The sequence below is a fragment of the Delphinapterus leucas genome, chromosome 4 (assembly GCF_059928025.1).
Source record: "Delphinapterus leucas isolate spDelLeu-1000000601 "Yukka" chromosome 4, BTC_Dleu_Yukka2, whole genome shotgun sequence".
NCBI lineage: Eukaryota > Metazoa > Chordata > Mammalia > Artiodactyla > Monodontidae > Delphinapterus > Delphinapterus leucas.
Genome location: NC_143132.1, coordinates 2108865 through 2126912, shown reverse-complemented (window position 1 = coordinate 2126912; position 18048 = coordinate 2108865). Strand labels below are relative to the sequence as shown.

At 46.0% G+C, this 18048-nt stretch overlaps 1 protein-coding gene across 9 annotated transcripts in view; it reads left to right on the top strand.

Annotated features, from left to right (window-relative positions):
* The window catches only part of TRAPPC10 (trafficking protein particle complex subunit 10), an 88711-nt gene extending 70897 nt beyond the window's left edge, over positions 1-17814 (top strand). For 8 of the 9 annotated variants that reach the window (XM_089910122.1, XM_089910125.1, XM_089910124.1 and 5 more), the window contains 6 exons: positions 7059-7159; positions 8274-8400; positions 9444-9614; positions 13173-13350; positions 15820-16014; positions 16328-17814. In XM_089910122.1, the coding sequence (XP_089766248.1) occupies positions 7059-7159; positions 8274-8400; positions 9444-9614; positions 13173-13350; positions 15820-16014; positions 16328-16566 (1011 nt within the window). In that variant the 3' untranslated portion in view covers positions 16567-17814. Of the gene's footprint in view, positions 1-7058; positions 7160-8273; positions 8401-9418; positions 9615-13172; positions 13351-15819; positions 16015-16327 lie in introns of those variants that run through there. The other variant, XR_016392929.1, reaches the window with a different exon arrangement.
* The last annotated feature ends 234 nt before the right edge of the window (positions 17815-18048 follow it).

Genomic DNA, 18048 nt, shown 5'->3' with positions numbered 1-18048 from the left:
TGTCCCAACTCGAGGAAGGACGGTTTATTGTAAGAGATACAGTTTTTGCTTAGAGGGCAGTGACTTTGCCTCTGTGGTCCATTTGTCCTAGTGATTAGGCTAGAGGGAGTTCTGTGTCTTGGTGTGCTTTACTTTCTGTTCCCTGAAACATCACATCATACTTAGCAAGGAAGAAGTGCTAAGATTTTATGCTTTGGTGCTGGTATTTATTGACAGTTATTTGAGAGATCCATGACTTTGATCCTAAATCCACAGTCCGTCAGCTCACAGAACCAGCCACTAGCACTAGCATCATGCTTTTTCTGAGTTTGTCCATGTCTTATAATACAGATATCAGTTCCGAGGGCTTTTGGACAACCCAAGGGCAGAAGTGTGTGCTTGTGGTCCCATGGGACTGTATTTTTTGCATACTGTTAAAAGCTGCTGCCTGAGGGTCTGGCTTCCAAACAGCCTGAAGGTAGTTGCTGAGACCCTCCCCTTTGGGACACTGACAGGTCTTGGCACACCCTCAACTCCTGGGAGCCACTAGAAATACAATAGGCTGCTTGGACAAGCACAAAGGTTTGAGAGACAGCCAAGAGCTGGGGCAGAGTTGAACAAGGTTTATCTCCTACATGAGGCCACTCCTTCAAGACTGGGAGAGGTGGTCATTTTATCTACTGTACAGAAAGTGACACAGACCAGCAAAATGAAGAAACAGAGGAGTATGTTCCAAAATGAAAGAACAAGATAAAACCTTAGGAAACAACCTTAATGAAACAGAGATAAGTAATTTACCTGGTAAAGAATTCAAAGTAATGTTCATAAAGATGCTCATCGAACTGGGGAGAAGAATGGAGGAAAAGAGTGAGAACTTCAACAAAGAGATAGAAACGTATAAGAAAGTACCAAATAGAAGTCTCAGAGCTGAAGAGCACAGTAACCGAACTGAAAGATACACTAGCGGGCTTCAGCAGCAGACTAGATGAAGCAAAGAAAGAACCAGTCAACTCGAAGACAGAGCAGGGGGATTTGTCCAATCAGAGTGGAGAAAAGATTGGAAACAATGGAAGATGGCCTAAGGGACTTATGGGACAACATCAAACAGACAGACATTCACATCATAGGGGTCCCAGAAGGAGAAGAGAGAGAGCGAAAGGGGCAGAAATTTTATTTGAGGAAATAATGGCTAAAAACTTCCCTACCCTGGGGAAGGAAAGAGACATTCAGATCCAGGAAGCCCAGAGAGTTTCAAACAAGATGAACCCAAAGAGACTCACACAAAGACACATTATAGGTAAAATGTCAAAAGTTAAAGACAAGGAAAGAATCTGTTATGTGCAAGAGAACCCCATAAAACTATCAGCAGGTTTTCAGCAGAAACTTTGCAGGCCAGAAGGGAGTGGCACAGTGTATTAAACTTGCTGGGGGAGCGGGTGGCGGACAAACAACTTGCAACCAAGAATACTCTGTGTGGCAAAGTTATCCTTCAGAATTGAAGGGAAGATAAAGAGTTTCCTAGACAAGTAAAAACTAAAGTTTATCACCACTAAGCCAGCCCTACAAAGAAATGTTAGAGACTTAGTTAAGATGAAAAGAAACTGTGCTAATTAGTAACAGAAACACATGAAAGAATAAATCTCATTGGAAAGGTAACTATTTGATAAATGTAGTGGATGAATCACTTATAAAGCTGGTATGAAGGTGAAAAAAAGCAGTAAAAATAGCTGTGATTACAGTAATTAGTTAAGGGATACACAAGATAAAAAGATGTAAAATGTGACATCTCAAAAACAAAGTGTTGGAGGGGGGAGTTACAATGTGGAGTTTTAGAATGGGATCAAACTTAAGTTGTTATCAACTTAAAATAGGCTGTTATAGATGTAAGTTACTACATATAAACCTCATGGTAACCACAAAGCAAAACCTATAGTAAATACACAAAAGATAAAGGAATATAAACATACCACTAAAGAAAGTCATCAAAGCACAAGGAAGAGAGCAAGAGAAGGAGATAGGAACAGAGGGGAACTTTAAAAACAGCCAGAAAACAATTAAGAAAATGACAATAAGCACACACCTATCAATAATTACTTTAAATGTAAATGGCTAAATTTTCCACTCAAAAGACAAAGTGACTGAATGGATTAAAAAATCAGGACCCATCTATAAGCTGCCTACAAGAGACTCAGTTTAGATGTAAGGACACACAAACCGAAAGTAAAGGGATGGAAAAAGGTATTCCATGCAAATAGAAATGGTAAAAAGCTGGAGTAGCTACACTTATATCAGACAAAATAGACTTTAAATCAGAGACGGTAGTAAGAGACAAAGATGGGTGTTATGTAATGATAAAGGGGTCAATCCAATAAGAAAATACAATGTTCATAAGTATTTATGCACCCAACATAGGAGCACCTAAAATACAAAGCAAATATTAACGTATCTAAAGGGAGAATAGCAGTGTAATAATGGTACGGGCTTTAATACTCCACTTACATAAATGGATAGAACCTCCAGACAGAAAATGAATAAGGACACATAGGCCTTAAATATGTTAAACTAGAGGATTTAACAGACATTTACAGAATATACCGTCCCAAAACAACAATACAGATTCTTCTCAAGTACACATGGAATATTTTTCAAGATAGATCATACGTTAGGCTGCAAAACAAGTCTTAATAAACTTAAGAGGATTGAAATCATATCAAGCATCTTTTCCAACCACAAAGGTATGAAACTGGAAATTAATTACATGAAGAAAACTGCAAACTGCACAAATATGTGGGGATTAAACAACATGTTGTTGAAGAACCAGTGGGTCAAAGAAGAAACCAGAAGAGAAATAAAAATCTACCTTGAAACAAATGAACATGGAAATGTAACATATCAAAATTTATGGGATGCAGTGAAAGCAGTTCTCAGAGGGAAGTTCATAGCAATAAATGCCCTCCTCAAGAAACAAGAAATGTCTCAAATAAACAACCTAATTTTATACCTCAAGGAACTAGAAAAAGAGCAAAGCTCAAAGTTAGTGGAAGGAAGGAAATAACACGATCAGAGGAGAAACAAATGAAATAGAGACTAAAAAGATAATAGAAAAGATCAGTGAAACTAAGAGCTGGTTCTTTGAAAAGGTAAAATTGACAAACCTTTAGCTAGACTCACCAAGAAAAAAAGAGGACCCAAAATCAGAAATGAAAGAGATGTTACAAGTGACACCACAGAAATACAAAGTGTCGTAAGAGACTAGTACTATGAACAATTACATGCCAGTAAATTGGATGACCTGGAAGAAATGGATAAATTCCTAGAAACATACAACCTACCAAGGCTGAGTCATGACGAAATAGAAAATCTGAACAGACTGATTACTAGTAAGGACATTGAATCAGTTTTCAAAAAACCTCCCAACTAACAAAAATCCAGGACCAGATGGCTTCGCTGGTGATTCTACCAAACATTCAGAGAGTTAATAGCAGTCCTTCTCAACCTCTTCCAAAAAATAGAAGAGGAAGGAACTCTCCCAAACTTGTTTTACAGGCCTGCATTACCCAGATACCAAAACCAGACAAGGATGCCACAAGAAAAGAAAATTACAGGCCAGTGTCTCTGATAAACATAGGTACAAAAATCCTCAACAAAATATTAGCAAACCAAATTCAACAAAACATGAAAAGGATTATACACCATGATCAAGTGGGATTTACTCCAGGATTGCAAGGATGGTTCAACATCCACAAAATAATGTGATACACTACATTAACAGAATGAAGGATTAAAAATCATGTGATCTTGTCAATAGGTGCAGACAGAGCATTTGACAAAATTCAACATCCATTTATGATAAAGATTCTCAACAAAGCCAGAACAGAGGGAATGTTCCTCAACATAATAAAGGCCATATATGGCAAGCCCACAGCCAACATTGTGATCAATGGTGAAAAGCTAAAAGCTTTTCTTCTGAGATCAGGAATAAGACAAGGATGCCCACCACTTTTATTTAACATAGTATTGGAAGTCTTAGAGCAATTAGGCAATAAAAATAAATAAAAGTCATCCAAATTGGAAAGGAAGAAGTAAAACTGTCACTATTTGAAGATGATATGATATTATATAGAGAAAAATCTAAAGACTCCAACACAAAAAACTGTTAGGACTAGTAAGCAAATTCAGTAAAGTTACAGGATACAAAACCAGTACACAAAAATCTGTTGCATTTCTTTACACTAACAATGAACTGTCAGAAAGAGAAATTTGGAAAACAATCCCATTTTCAATTGCATCAAAAAATAAAATACCTAGGAATAAATTTAACCCTGAAGGTAAAAGACTTGTTTATTGAAACTCAGAAGACATTAACGAAAGAAATAGAAGACATAAATAAATGGAAAGATAGTCTATGCTCATGGGTTGGAAGAATTAATATTGTAAAATGTCCATACTACCCAAGGCAGTCTGCAGATTCAGTGCAATCCCTATCAAAATTCCAGGGATTTTTCACAGAAATAGAAGAAACAATCCTAAAGTTTGTGTGGAACCACAGAAGACCCCAAATAGCCAGAGCAATCTTATTTTTTTTTTTGACTGCGTTGGGTCTTTGTTGCTGCCCGCGGGCTTTCTCTAGTTGTGGTGAGTGGGGCCTACTCTTTGTTGCAGTGAACGGGCTTCTCATTGCGGTGGCTTCTCTTGTTGTGGAGCACAGGCTCAGTCGTTGTGGCACGCGGGTCCTAGAGCGCGTGGGCCTCAGTAGTGGTGGCACGCAGGCTCTAGGGCGTGCGGGCTTCAGTAGCTGTGGCGTGCGGGCTCTAGAGCACAGGCTTAGTAGTTGTGGCACACAGGCTTAGTTGCTCCGCAGTATGTGGGATCTTCCCAGACCAGGGATTGAACCTGTGTCCCCTGCATTGGCACGCGGATTCTTAACCACTGCGCCACCAGGGAAGTCCCCAAAGCAATCCTGACAAAGAAGTACAAAGCTGGAGGTATTATGCTCCCTGATTTCAAACTGTTAATATATTACAAACCTACAGTAATTAAAACAGTGTGGTACTGGCATGAAAACAGACACATAGATCGATGGACCAGAATAGAGAGCCCAGAAATAAATCTACACATATATGGTCAATTAACTTATGATGAAGGATCCAAGAATGTATAATGAGGAAAGGACATTCAGTAAAGGTGTTGGGAAAACTGGAGAGTCACATAGAAAGGAATGAAACTGGACTTTACACTGTACACATAAATGAACTAAAAATGGGTTAAAGACTTGAAAGTAAGACCTGAAACCATAAAACTCCTAGAAGAAAACACAGGTAGTAAGTTCTTGACATGGGCCTTGATGTTGATTTTTTCAATCTGACACCAAAAGCAAAAGCAATAAAAGCAAAAATAAACAGCTGGGACTCCGTCAAACTAAAAAGCTTCTACACAGCAAAGAAACTATTGACAAAATGAAAAGGCAGCCTACTGAATGGAAGAAATATTTCCAAATCATATGTCTGATAAGTGGCTAATAAACAAAATGTATAAAGAACTCATATAACTCAATAGCAAAAAAAACAAGCAATCCAATTAAAAAATGTGCAGAAGATCTGAACAGACATTTTTCCAAAGAAGATATACAGAAGGCCAACAGGTACATGAAAAGATGCTCAACATCACTTAATCATCAGGGAAATGTAATCAAAACCACAATGAGATCATCATCTCACACCTGTCAGAATGGCTGTTATCAAAAAGACAACAAATGATAAGTGTCGGCAGAAAGGGAACCCTCATGTATTATTGGTGGGGATGTAAAGTGGTGCAGCCACTGTAGAAAACAGTGTGGAAGTTCCTCAAAAAATTAAAAATAGGTCTGTCATACAATTTAGCAATTCTACTTCTGGGTATTTTTCTGAAGAAAACAAAAACACTAACTCAAAAAGATACCTGCACCCCCGTGTTCATTGCAGCATTATGTATAATAGCCAAGATATAGAAGCAACCTAAGCATCCACCATGGATGAATGAATAAAGATGAATACACACACACACACAAACACACACACACACACACACACAGAGGAATATTATTCAGCCATAAAGAAGAATAAGTCTTGTCATTTGCGACAACGTGGATGGATCTAGAGGGCATCATGCTAAGTGAAAGAAGACAAAGACAGATACCATGTGATCTAACTTATATGTGGAATCTAAAAAAGTAAAAATAAAGACCAAGCTCCTAGATAAGGACATATTGGTGGCTGCGTGAGGCGTGGAGTAAGGGTTGAGAGAAATGGATGAATTGTTTTTTTGTTATTTTGTTTTTGTTTTTTAGTTTAAATAAATTGAACAATTTTTAAAAAAGAAGTGAATGCACAAAAGCAGTAGGATGAGAGGCTAATCGAAGCAGTCATTTCAAAGGGATTGTGGCATAGAATACCAGGCAAGGCAGGATCTCAAAAAGAATGTCTTAATTTTCAGTCCTTGAAATTTCTTCCCTCCTTATCTGATACAGAGTTCAGGAGGCAAAGATGCTACTTACAACAATAAGCGCACGTTCTGTACTCAGTACATTCCTTTGTGGGGGGAAATAAAATACAAGCTTGGGAACTGGTTTCTGCCCTTAAGGAAGTTAATAGCTTATTGGTCCACACGACAGCCCCAAATTGGTTTGCAGTTCTGTATTCAGTGTCTTGTGGATTAAGAGTTTGGGTGATTCACTTGATTTGTAATAGTTAATGATTGGTTAGTGTCATCTGCACGTGAGTGACTGAAAGCACTTTGTCATAACCTCCTGCACATTAAAAACACACGTGGCGTTGTGGCCACACGCCCGTGAGAATAACGGGGTAGGGTCTGCGCTGCGGGCTGCGGCGTCTGCTCAGAGCGGTTGATACTGTGCCGATGGCTCATTTATCTCTCCTTTGTTTGTGTATATGTTTAATGGGGTTTATCTCTCTGGATAAGAAATGGTAAAGACATCAAATGTCTAGGAAATGGGCAGCCACCACAGATCTGGATGGATGGTGGTGGCGGTGCCTGTCCCGTGTGATGAGGGGTCTGAACGCCTGTCCCCCGTCTCTCCTCAGGTGTCCATCGATTGCCCGTGGTCCATCTACTCCACCGTCATCTCGCTGACGTTCAGCATGCCCTTCAGGACCACGCACTCCCTGCTGTCATCCGGGACACGGTAAAGGACCTCAGGCCCCTTTCCCAGGCTCCCCTACCTGCAGGCCCTACTGTTCAGAGCTTGGCTTTGGTGATGCTGAGCATGTTTGGTGATGCATGTTTTCTCATGGCCATGATGCCACTGTCCACCTGTTAAAATTCGCAGTAATTCCCTGGGTCCTATAGCGCCCAGCCCATACTCAGATTTGGTTTGTAGGATGTGGGATTCAAACACAGTCCCCTCTGTTTCTGAGATCCCGTCTCATCCCTCCTCCCCCCGTTTTCAAGCCATTGGCCCGTTGCCAGACTTGGGTCAGTTGCCATTCTGGATTCCCCTGGTCACGTCCTCGGGGGTCTGTGTAAGTAGCTCCCTGTCAGCTGCTGTCTGTCACCTCTAGAGGGGGGCTTGCAGTCTCAGCACTCCCGACTCTCGGTCAGGTCCCTGTGTTGTGGCTGTTTGGCAGCACCCCTGGCCCCCCGCTTTCTGCCAGGGGCACTCCTTGCCCTCCGTACCCTTAGTGTGAGCCACAGATGGCCCCAGACATTGTCCCCAGTTGAGATCTGCTGCTTTAGAGGCTTGACTAGGTTCAGGTTCAGTTTTTGGACGAGGAAGTCTGCAGGTACCATCCTGTGCTTCACCTGTCCCCGCGTCAGGAGACGCAGTGTGTGGCGGTTAAAAACACCAGCAGCTCTCCAGAGAGCCTGGGCTGCTTTATTCGAGCCTGGCTTTTCACAACTCCTCTTTACGTGTACCAGAAATAAAAGTGAATTCTGTGCTGACCTTGTTTGTCAGTGAGTAACCGTTACTTCCGTAGATGAAGAGTAATCGTTACTTCTTCTTCCATGACTCATTGCAAGCTATTGTATGTTTAGGAAAATCACTTACAGTCGTGTAATAAAGTATCCAAAACAGAATATTCTTAGACCCATTTTTCCTAAGAGATAGCTTGCATAGAAAGATTTTTTTTTTTCTGACACTTTTACATGTGAAATTAAAAGTAGAAATACATGTTAACAACTGGTTCTTATTTTCCTGTGTCACTTTTTTGATTCCTTACAGAACATCTTCTTAATACAGCCAAAATGTATTTAATAAAGTTCTTAAATAGCAAAATCTTATTATTTTTCTCCTTTAGGAAATATGTTCAAGTGTGTGTCCAGAATTTGTCAGAACTCGACTTTCAGCTGTCAGATAGTCATCTTGTGGATACTGGTGATAGTACCGACCTGCAACTAATACCGCTGAACACGGAATCCGAACAGGTAACCGTTTCTTAGAACCGAGCACAAACCTCTGAGGAGAACAAGAGTGTAGTGATGTTGATGGAAGTGACCGTGTGCTTCAGCTGAGCCCTTCCGTGTAGGGAACGACCTTGCTGGTGGTCAGTGGGAAGCACGCGCTGACATGCAGCTGTGTTGCTGCGATGTGCATGTTTGCGGTTCGCTGTGGGCCGAGTTGCACAGCACATGGAGTAAGAAATAGGTTGATATTTGTATTTTTAGAAAAATTAAATCTTACATTTGTCAGACTCCACACACAGATTTATTCCAAGCTTGTCCTGATCAGTCTCATGCTGATTGCGTGGACGCCATCATCGCCAGAAACAGTGGCTGCCGCGTACATGACTGCCTTGCCCAGCGACGGGCTCTCAGGTGTCGGGGTAGCTTTGTAAAGGAGTCACGTTCACGTTCACACTGTCTGGCTGAATCCTGGCCCTGTTTTTTCTGTTCATTGGTTGCGTGTGTTTTTAGACAGTCAGTGCTGAGTGTTTAGAAGATCAAAGGTTTTCTTAATGGATGTCTGATCTTTAGCATTTTCAAAGGGTTTTTCCCAGCATTTGACCCATTTCAAATGCTTCCCGGGTCTGTCACTGTGCTTATAGGTATGGACTGTTGGCCCGAGGTGGTGCCAGCTCCCTTCCTCACTTCACTTAGTGGCAGATACACAGTAGTTGGCGTGGGTGTAAGGATGTCCCTTTAACTGTCTGATGACATTTCCCACTTTGGGAATGTATGGGATACTGAATACTAGTAACTGCTCTTCATGCTTTTTAAAATAATCCCCTGTGCTGTAGAGCTTATGGAATCACAAAGGCTGAGACCCTTTTGACCAGTTCGAGGCAGTCTTCCTCGAGGGCAGCTGAGGGCAGTGCTGGGGAGGTGGGCGGGGCAGTGCAGGCGGCGTGTGGGGAAGCGGGCCCTGGGGGACCGCCTCCCCCGACCCTCTCGCCCCCCTGGCGGGAGGCGCCCCCGGGACTGAGCGCCTGTGTCGCGTGCGCAGGCAGTGACGGCCGACTCCCTTGCAGCGCATCCACAGCAGGCAGGCGGTGTTCTTTGTCTGGGAGCTGAAGTGGACACAGGAGCCTCCCCCCTCCCTGCACTGCCGGTTCTCCGTTGGATTCTCCCCAGCTTCTGAGGAGCGGCTGTCTGTCTCCTTAAAGCCCTATACTTATGAATTTCAAGTGGACAATTTTTTGGTATGTATTGCCTTATTTTCTGGTGGGCTTGTGTGGTGGCGAGATGGAAGAAGGCATCATATTCTTTACCTTCTGTAAATCAGACAAAAGCTTTCAATATAATGAAGCAACCAGTCGCAGAAAAGAGCCAGCACTTGGGGCCTGGAGGCCCTGACTGGCTAGTTACAGCCCGAGGTCCGGTCCGGTGGCGGGTCTGACACTCGTGCCCTCCTGCGCGGCTCCCGCTGAGCGCGGTCGTCTCCAGAGACAGGACCCCGCCTCTCCTCCCTTTTCTCTGCCTTAGCGCTGACTTAGTCGTGTCCTGCACCCGTTTCTTAGAGTCCTTTTATCTTGAGCATTAGCTGCTGTGTCTCTAGTTTTTTAGAAGAAAAACTGAAAGTATTGTGGAAACTTACTTAAAGCAGATTTTCTTTAACCTGCACATTAGGTGTGGAGCTAAAAGCAGCCTAGACTTAGGTGAGTAAAGGCAGTAGTTGTGTTTTGTTTCTGTACTGAGATGATTGGGTTTGGTGTTAGGTAAATCAAAATGTGGATACACAACTTTGGGGTGTTCCCTTTTCTTCTCTTTACGACTGAGATCGTCAAACACTTTATTTGAGAAGGTGTTTGTATAGCTCTTGACGTTAGCAATTTTTTCAACACCTCCTTCCAACCAGAAGACTATTTGTTTCGACCCTCCTGCTTCCTTGAGCTCTCCTTATTAGCCTTAGAGTTAAACATAATCACTAGCATAGTTCCTCGTTTTGTTGGACAAACAGGTGCCTTTCTGCTGTGTTGTTCACAGCAGCTGAACATTAAATTATTCATGTGGTAAAGAGTCTGCAAACATTTCATCTGGTTTCCTTACTGCAGACGATTAACGCTAGTTAGCAGTTTCCACTATTTTCTGTCTTTCTTGCTTCCTTCTCAAATTGAGCATAGGAAAAATTTTCCTTTCGAACTGAACAAGCTTAGTTACAGGCCAGAGAAAAATACCTGGTGGATTGCTGTCTTCAAAACCGGTATTCTGAGGATAAGAAATACAGACACCACCTTTCTTTCTGGGCTGCGCTGGGTCTTCGTTGCTGCATGTGCGCTTTCTCTAGTTGCGGCGAGCGGGGGCTACTCTTCGTTGCTGCTCACGGCCTTCTCATTGCGGCGGCTTTTCTTGCTGCGGAGCGCGGGCTCTAGGCACGTGGGCCCAGTAGTTGTGGCTCTCGCGGGCTCTAGAGCACAGGCTCAGTAGTTGGGGCGCATGAGCTTAGTTGCTCCACGGCATGTGGGATCTTCCCAGACCAGGGCTCGAACCCGTGTCCCTTGTTTTGGCAGGCAGATTCTGAACCACTGAGCCACCAGGCAAGTCCCCAGATACCACGTTTTTTAAAAAGCTTCATTGAGATTTGATTTCTATACCATGAAGTTCACCCATTTGGAGTGTGCACGTCAGTGAAGTTAGCGTGTTGACAGAGCTGTGCTACCGGCACCATGATCGTGTTTTAGCACACTTTTCATCCTCCCAAGAAGAAGCCTGTGCCCCGTTCACACTCACCCCCTCTCCTTCCTCTTCTCACCCTGGGCCACCCCGATCCAGAGGCAAGTGTGCCTGGGCTTTGCCTGTTCAGGTGCAGTCGTGTTATGTGCGATCCTCTCAAGACTGGCTGCTTTCACGTGACAGGATGTTTCCAGAGCTCATTCATTTTGCAGCATGTTCAGGACTCCATTCTTTGTTGTGGGTGAATAATATTCCATTGTGTGGATAGGCCACATTTTGTTTTCCATTTACCTGTGGCTGGACATCTGGGTTGTTTCCACCTTGGGACTGTTATGAATAATAATGCTGTGAAAATCCTTGTGGAAGCTTTTATGTGTATGTATGTGTTCCATCCTCTTAGGTAAATTCCTCGGTGGAGTTGCTGGGTCATATGGTAGCTCTGTGTTTAACTTTTTGAGAAGCTGTTAAACTGTTTTTTAAAGAAACATCACTTTATATTCTCTCGGGCAACCTGTGAGGGTTCCAGTTTCCACACTCACACCAACACTTGTTCTTGCTGCCCCTTGATCACAGGCATCCCAGTGGGCGTGAGCTGGTCTCTCATGATGTCCCATGGTGTTCAGTATCTTTCCTGTGCTTTTTGGCCATTTGTGTGTCTTCTTGGAGAGATGTCTATTCATATCCTTTTCCCATTTTTTAGTAGGCTTGTCTTTTTATTGAGTTGTGTGTGTTTCTCTGTATGTTCAGTCCCTTATCATACATGTGACCTGCTGATATTTTCTCCCATTCTGTGGTTGTATTTTCACTTTCTTGATGGTTTCCTCTGAAGCACAAAAGTTTTTAATTTTGGTGAAGTCCAACCTTAGTCTCTTATTTCTTGTACTTTTGGTGTAGGATCTAAGAAATCATTGTTTATCCCAAGTTCAAAAAGATTTCCTCCCATGTTTTCTTCTAAGAGTTTTATAGTTTTAGCTTTTACATTTCAGTCTACGATCTACTTTGAGGTAACTTTATGTGTGGTGACAGGTGGCGGTCCAGATTCATTCTTTCCATGTGGTGCCCCTATGCCGTTCGTTGAAAAGACCCTTCTTTCCCTGTTGGATGGTCCTGGCACCCTTGTTGAAAATCTGCCGAGTTGATTTCTGGGGAGCTTACTTCTAAGCACTGTACCCGCAGCCTCCGTGGCTGCTGTCAGCAGGCCCCTTGCTGCTGACTTAGGCTCAGCCGCCCCTCCTTCCCGAGAGCAGCCCGGAAGCCGTGTGCAAGGACACACACTTAGGAGCGCAGCCACCTCGTCACTCTGTCACTTGGAGCTGCCTCTCCAGCTCTCAGCACAGTTGCGCTCGTCTGGCCGCCCTCGCAGCCCTTGCGGACCGTGCGGGCTCTGGCCGTGAGCTTCTCGGGCCAGAGCCTCTTCCATCGGCCCCTTTGGTGTTGCTGTTCTCTCCTTCAGAAGGGGGGCAGCCACGTGTGGGGGGCCCGGGCTGTGATCCCTTGTGCGGGCTTGAGGCCTTTGTCCCGGGTGGTGGGCAAGTGTGAACACGTGCGACTACCAGACAGGTCACGGAGAAAGAAGCATTATGGAGAAGGTTCATTATGGACCTTTCCAAGGAACTCCTGTTAATTTTGCTAGTTGTGATAATGGCATTGTGTTTTGTTAAGAAAACGTCCGTACTGTTTAGTAACACATCCTGAAGTATATATGGGTGAAGTGCCAGGTCTGGAATCTGCTTTAAAGTAGCCTGGGCAGATAAATCAATGTGGATCGATGGATGGCGGAGGCTCCTGAAGCAGAATCTGACCCTGACTGTGGGTGACAGGCCCATGCAGGGTCACGGGCCGTCCTACCTTTCTTCTCCTGAGATGCTTGCACGCGTTCTCGTTAGGAAGAGAGCTTAAGGCTCTTGAGGTGGCGCTTCCCGAGGGCATCATCTCTACAGGGAGTCAGCGGTCAGGGGCAGCGAACGCACAGCTCCTCCTCTGGTCCGTTCTCTCTCGAGTCTGCGGGCGGCACCGTGGTGGCCCCAAACAACATTTCTTCAGATGGCTTATGTCTCCTGTGCCCTTCTCTCTCCTTTCTCGCCCAGACCTTATACAGTGTGAGAGCGGAGATATCGCCCCCTCCAGGGACAGAGCTCTGTAAGACAGGCTCGCTCTGCTCCTTGGAGGTGTCCATCACGCGGCTCTCGGACCTCTCGGACGCGGACAAGGATGAGGCGCTGACGGAACGTGAGGACTATTTTTCAACGAAGCTTATGTACGAAGGTGGGTCTAGAGGCTGCTTTCCACTGGCTGTTGTGCTCATCCCTGCCATCCACAAAGTGTAGTGTTCCTCGTCTGAAGAGAGAACGTTCTAGTATTGGAAAGAGCACGTTTGAATGTTCCAGTGTATGATATGGTCCTGGGCCCACGGGATGTTGAGCCTGGTTACTGTGGAGTCGTTCTCCTAACAGCCATTCGAACAGCCTTGGGGCTCAGGGCTGAGCACACAGTGGTGCCTAGAGCTGCCCTGTCCTGTCTACCCGTGAGTCAGGCCCATCCCCCCGGAGCAGAGCCCAGACCCCGTCGCTGAGCAGGCCAGGCGTCCTGTAGTCATGCTCCTGCCCTTTCCCTCCAGCCTCCTTTCACTCCCTTTCCCCTCACCCGCCACCTGCACCCCGACCCTGACATGCCCGGGCCCTCCACCCTCCCCAGTCTCTGCCAGACACCCCTTTGCAGCCCCCCTCCTCCTGGGCCTGGGCTTCTTCAGTAGTGGTTCTCAGGTTTTGGCGTCAGGACATTAATGCTCTAAAAGTAATTAAGGAGGCAAATATTTATTTACTTATTTTAAAATAATAGGGAAGCCATTACCTGATAATACTCTTGAAAAAGAACTATTTTCCAGAACAGTAAATAGAGCGAGAAGAATGGCGTTTTGCAGCCTTTCAAATCTCTTTAACGTCTGGCTCATGGCAGGTACTGAATTTTCCTGTCCGCTGCATTCAATCTGGTGATGTCCCGTACTGGTTAAGGTAGATGAAGAAACTCTAGTCTCGCACAGATTTGTAATCGGTAAAGGCAGCACTCTCTGAACAGCCTTCAGATAACTGTGGATGTTCTCTGATACTCCACCAAAACTCAACAAGCGGTAGTTTTTGACAGCCTGGTTACAACGTGGAATCTGAAATCACATGAGTGAGCGTTTCGTGCTGTCTCATTCAGTCCTTTCATCTGCCTTGCATCTTGGAAGGATCTTTTACCCGGGCACATTTTGTAGCCCCGCGCCTCCGTCATTTGCGAAACACGGTTCCTGAATTGTGCGGCCCCTTTCGTTGTTCAGGGCACAAACTTGTGCTGGCCTCAGGCTCACGCTGGGCCCATCACGAGAGTCTTGGAGTGCCAGGACCCTGCCAAGCTCACAGTGGCAAAGGCAGGTTTTCCAAAATGCTAACTTTTGATCAGAGTTTTGAACTGTATCATGGGCAACTTCTTTGAAGTGCCAGGCTCATGCCATTCATTTATAAGCAGGCGTCTGCGTCTGCCGGATGCCTGAGGCTGACGAGCTCGCTGGTGAGGCCCCAGCGAGCTCAGTGGCCTGGCGGCCTGTGCTGTGTCCAGGCCCACTTCCCATGTTACAGGAAGCAGGGTGACGGGTGCACGGACCTCTCTCTACTATTCTGCAAGTTCTTGTGAGTCTCTAATCATCTCAAAATTAAAGTTAGAAAAAGAGATGTGTACGAAAGGGTTGAATTAATAAAATTAAATTGATTTTGACTGCTTCATGAGGGCATCCTTAACTAAAACTGGCGGTCTCTTCCTGCAAGTCTGTGATGGCGAAGAACACAATGCCTGGACTCTGAGTACACGTGGGGCCCCAGCTCACACTCAGGCCCTCGCGTTTCCCACCAGAGGGCATGTCAACACTGAGGAAGGCAGGAACGTGCCCTCACCGGTGCCCTGAGGACCAGCTCAGAGAACCACTGCTCCGGTGTGCCCCTCCGCGATGCTGCTTTGCCTTCTGCCCATCCTCCAAGGCCCCCCGGCCCCACCTGTGGGAAGTTCGCTCTCTGCCACCCCTTCTTTGCTCGTGGAGCGTCTAGTCATGGGCTCCTGGGCTCTTGCTTTGTGTCCCATGGCAGGGATGCTCTGACCTCTGTGCAAGGTCACCTGCTGCTCGAGGACAAGCAACACCTGTCCTCCTTAACTTCTGAATGACTGCTCAGTTAGGTGTTCGAATCGCACTGAATTACATCCCAGTTGTGGTTTAAGTTAGTGTTCGTAATAGCACCTGCCATATAGGAAGCCTCTCCGAGGTACGCGTAGAGGAACTAAGTGCTTTACCTGCATCTTTTCTTCCCGTCCCATCAGAGGCTTCTTTGGCAGAGTTGGGGTCAGACCCACCCCCAGAGGAGCCAGCTTCCCTGCCCTGCCCCCATTCTGCAGCTGGAGCGACCGTGCTCTTGGAGCACCACACGGCGCTTTCAAGGGGATTTGAATGCAGAATTGAATCACTGCTCATTTATTAACTTGAGGAGGAAAAAGTGATTTTTCCCTGTGCACCCAACCTGTATCTTCCTTATTAAATCAGATGTGTTTTACTTTGAGGTGCAGTTACAAGGCATCGAGATACAGAGTATACGCTCCGGTTCTGGACTTCTCATTGTGGAGTGTGAGACTGTTGATGTTTCTTATTTTGGTGTGAACACTGAAGGTCCTTTTCTGGGGTGAAAACGGTGCTTTCCCTCTTTGTTTCAGTTGTCGACAACAGCAGCAACTGGGCAGTGTGCGGGAAGAGTTCCGGGGTCATCTCCATGCCTGTGGCTGCTCGGGCCACTCACAGAGTCCACATGGAGGTGATGCCCCTCTTTGCGGGTTACCTGCCCCTCCCCGACGTCAGGCTGTTTAAATACCTGCCCCATCACTCTGCACACTCGTCACAGCTGGATGCTGGTAAGGACTGTGCGGTGAAGGCACCGCCCTGTGGGCGGGGCAGCTCCGTGCGGAGCGGCCGCACACCAGCATGGGGACAGGCTTGCTGCTTGGCAGCCCGTGTCCAGGGCCAGACGCTACTCAGGGCTACACGTCCTGAGCCCTGGTCTGGAGAGCAGTCCGCCCAGGACCCAGGCGCTACGTTCTCTTCAAAGGCGAGGCCGCCTTTGACATCCTTGTGCCCTGAAGGGTGACTCGGGAGGCTGGCGGCTCCCCGGGGTGGGGAGAGGGCGGCGCTGGGCGGCCTCCATCTCACTTCCTGTGCGCTTTCCAGATAGCTGGATAGAAAACGACAGCCTCTCGGTGGACAAGCACGTGGACGACCAGCTGGACAGCGGCAGCGTCCAGAGCAGGGGCAGCACGCGCTCGGTGGCCAGCAGCGAGCACAAGGGCTTGCCCATGCCCCGGCTCCGGGCGCTGCCCCCCGGCCAGGCCTTCAACGCCAGCGCGGGCACGCAGGTCCTGGTCATCCCCAGCCAAGACGACCATGTTCTCGAAGTCAGCGTCACGTGACCACGCCCAGGGTTCACAGTCCCCAGACCGGCCGTGCGCGCGTGCGCGTGCGCGTGCGTGCACGCTTGAAGGGATCCTGACTCGATTGTAACTGTCTCGCTCTAACCAGACTTTTGGTGATTCTGCCTGGCCGTGGACACATCAGAGAATTTCAGTGTACAGCAGCTGGTCAGCTGAGTTGCATCGTTACTTGTGTGCTGTCTGGGGTGTAAGATGCCTTGTTATTTTCTCATCGCCCCGTGCCTGTGCTGCTGTCCTCCCGTGTTTGCCCAGAGCCCCGCCTTTTCCCTCACCCTCTGCTCAGGAAAGAGCTTCTAGTGCTCTCACCTGAGCAGCCTGTCATCTGCTGGTTCTCTGTGGAAGCCCAAGGCTCTTTCAGGTAGACGCGCAGCAGGCCTTGCAGGCTTGTTAGTGACACGTGTGTGCCTTTCTGGTCACACGGCTGCCCGATTTCTGGACCAGGTGGATTTGTATGTCTCCTAAGGGGTAAAACACAGTCCTTTACCTCAGATCCTCTAGTTGTGCTTTTCTAGAATAACACCCTTTCTGGGCAGGGGGATGGCGCTGGGGGGTGGGGTGGGGAAAGAACAAAACCCCTTCTGTGCCTTGGGATGTCAAACTGGGCGGACCTGGAGCATTCATCAGCTGGAGCCATTTTAAAGGTACTTTAAGACTAGACCAGGGCATGAGAAAGAACTCGGTGTTGAAATAATTTGGAAGTAAATGTTTCTGGAACCCTTTCTCCCTTCTCCCCCGATGTGGATTAGGTATTATATGCACATGGAATTAAGTATGTATTTATTTTCATTGTCATAGTGTCTGTGGGGGTTAGTACGTTGTTTTTCTCTCACCTTTAAACTTAGTCTTTACATGTAACTGTATGATGAATATTTTTCTTTTGCACCTTAAGTCTCAGAAATTAAGAGGTTCCATTTAAATGACGATTAGAGGGGTCTTCTCAGTGTATTTCTAGTCTGGTTGTAGGAAGGATGAAAGTCTTGGACTGTTATTCTCTGCTGTCCACTACATTGCAGTCATACCATGCAAAAGGATTACTCTGCTCTAGGTTGTACATTTAATTGTACATATGGTCGATTTATTATTTTTAAAAGTACAAACTAACTGATGTAATGTTTAAGTTGCACCAAAAATCAAGGACAAAATAAACATGTGTTTGTTTTTATTGGTGTGAAAGTCACAGCTTGTAAATAAGTGTTGTATGTATTAAACCTTTTCCAGCTCTCCAAAGTGATGTATTTTTGTACATAAGAAATAGAGAACTCTTAATTCACTGGGAAAGTGTGGTTGGAATTGAACTTGACCAGATTAATGCGAATGTAGCCGGTCCAGCAGAGGGTGGGGCCTCATGAGTAACCTCAGACGTGTGAGCGGTAGGGAAGAAGGAGCCTTCTGCAGCAGCTGCCACTGTCCTGGCATATATGCCACTTGCTGGAGGCGTGGGGCAGGAAGGCGCAGGGCAAA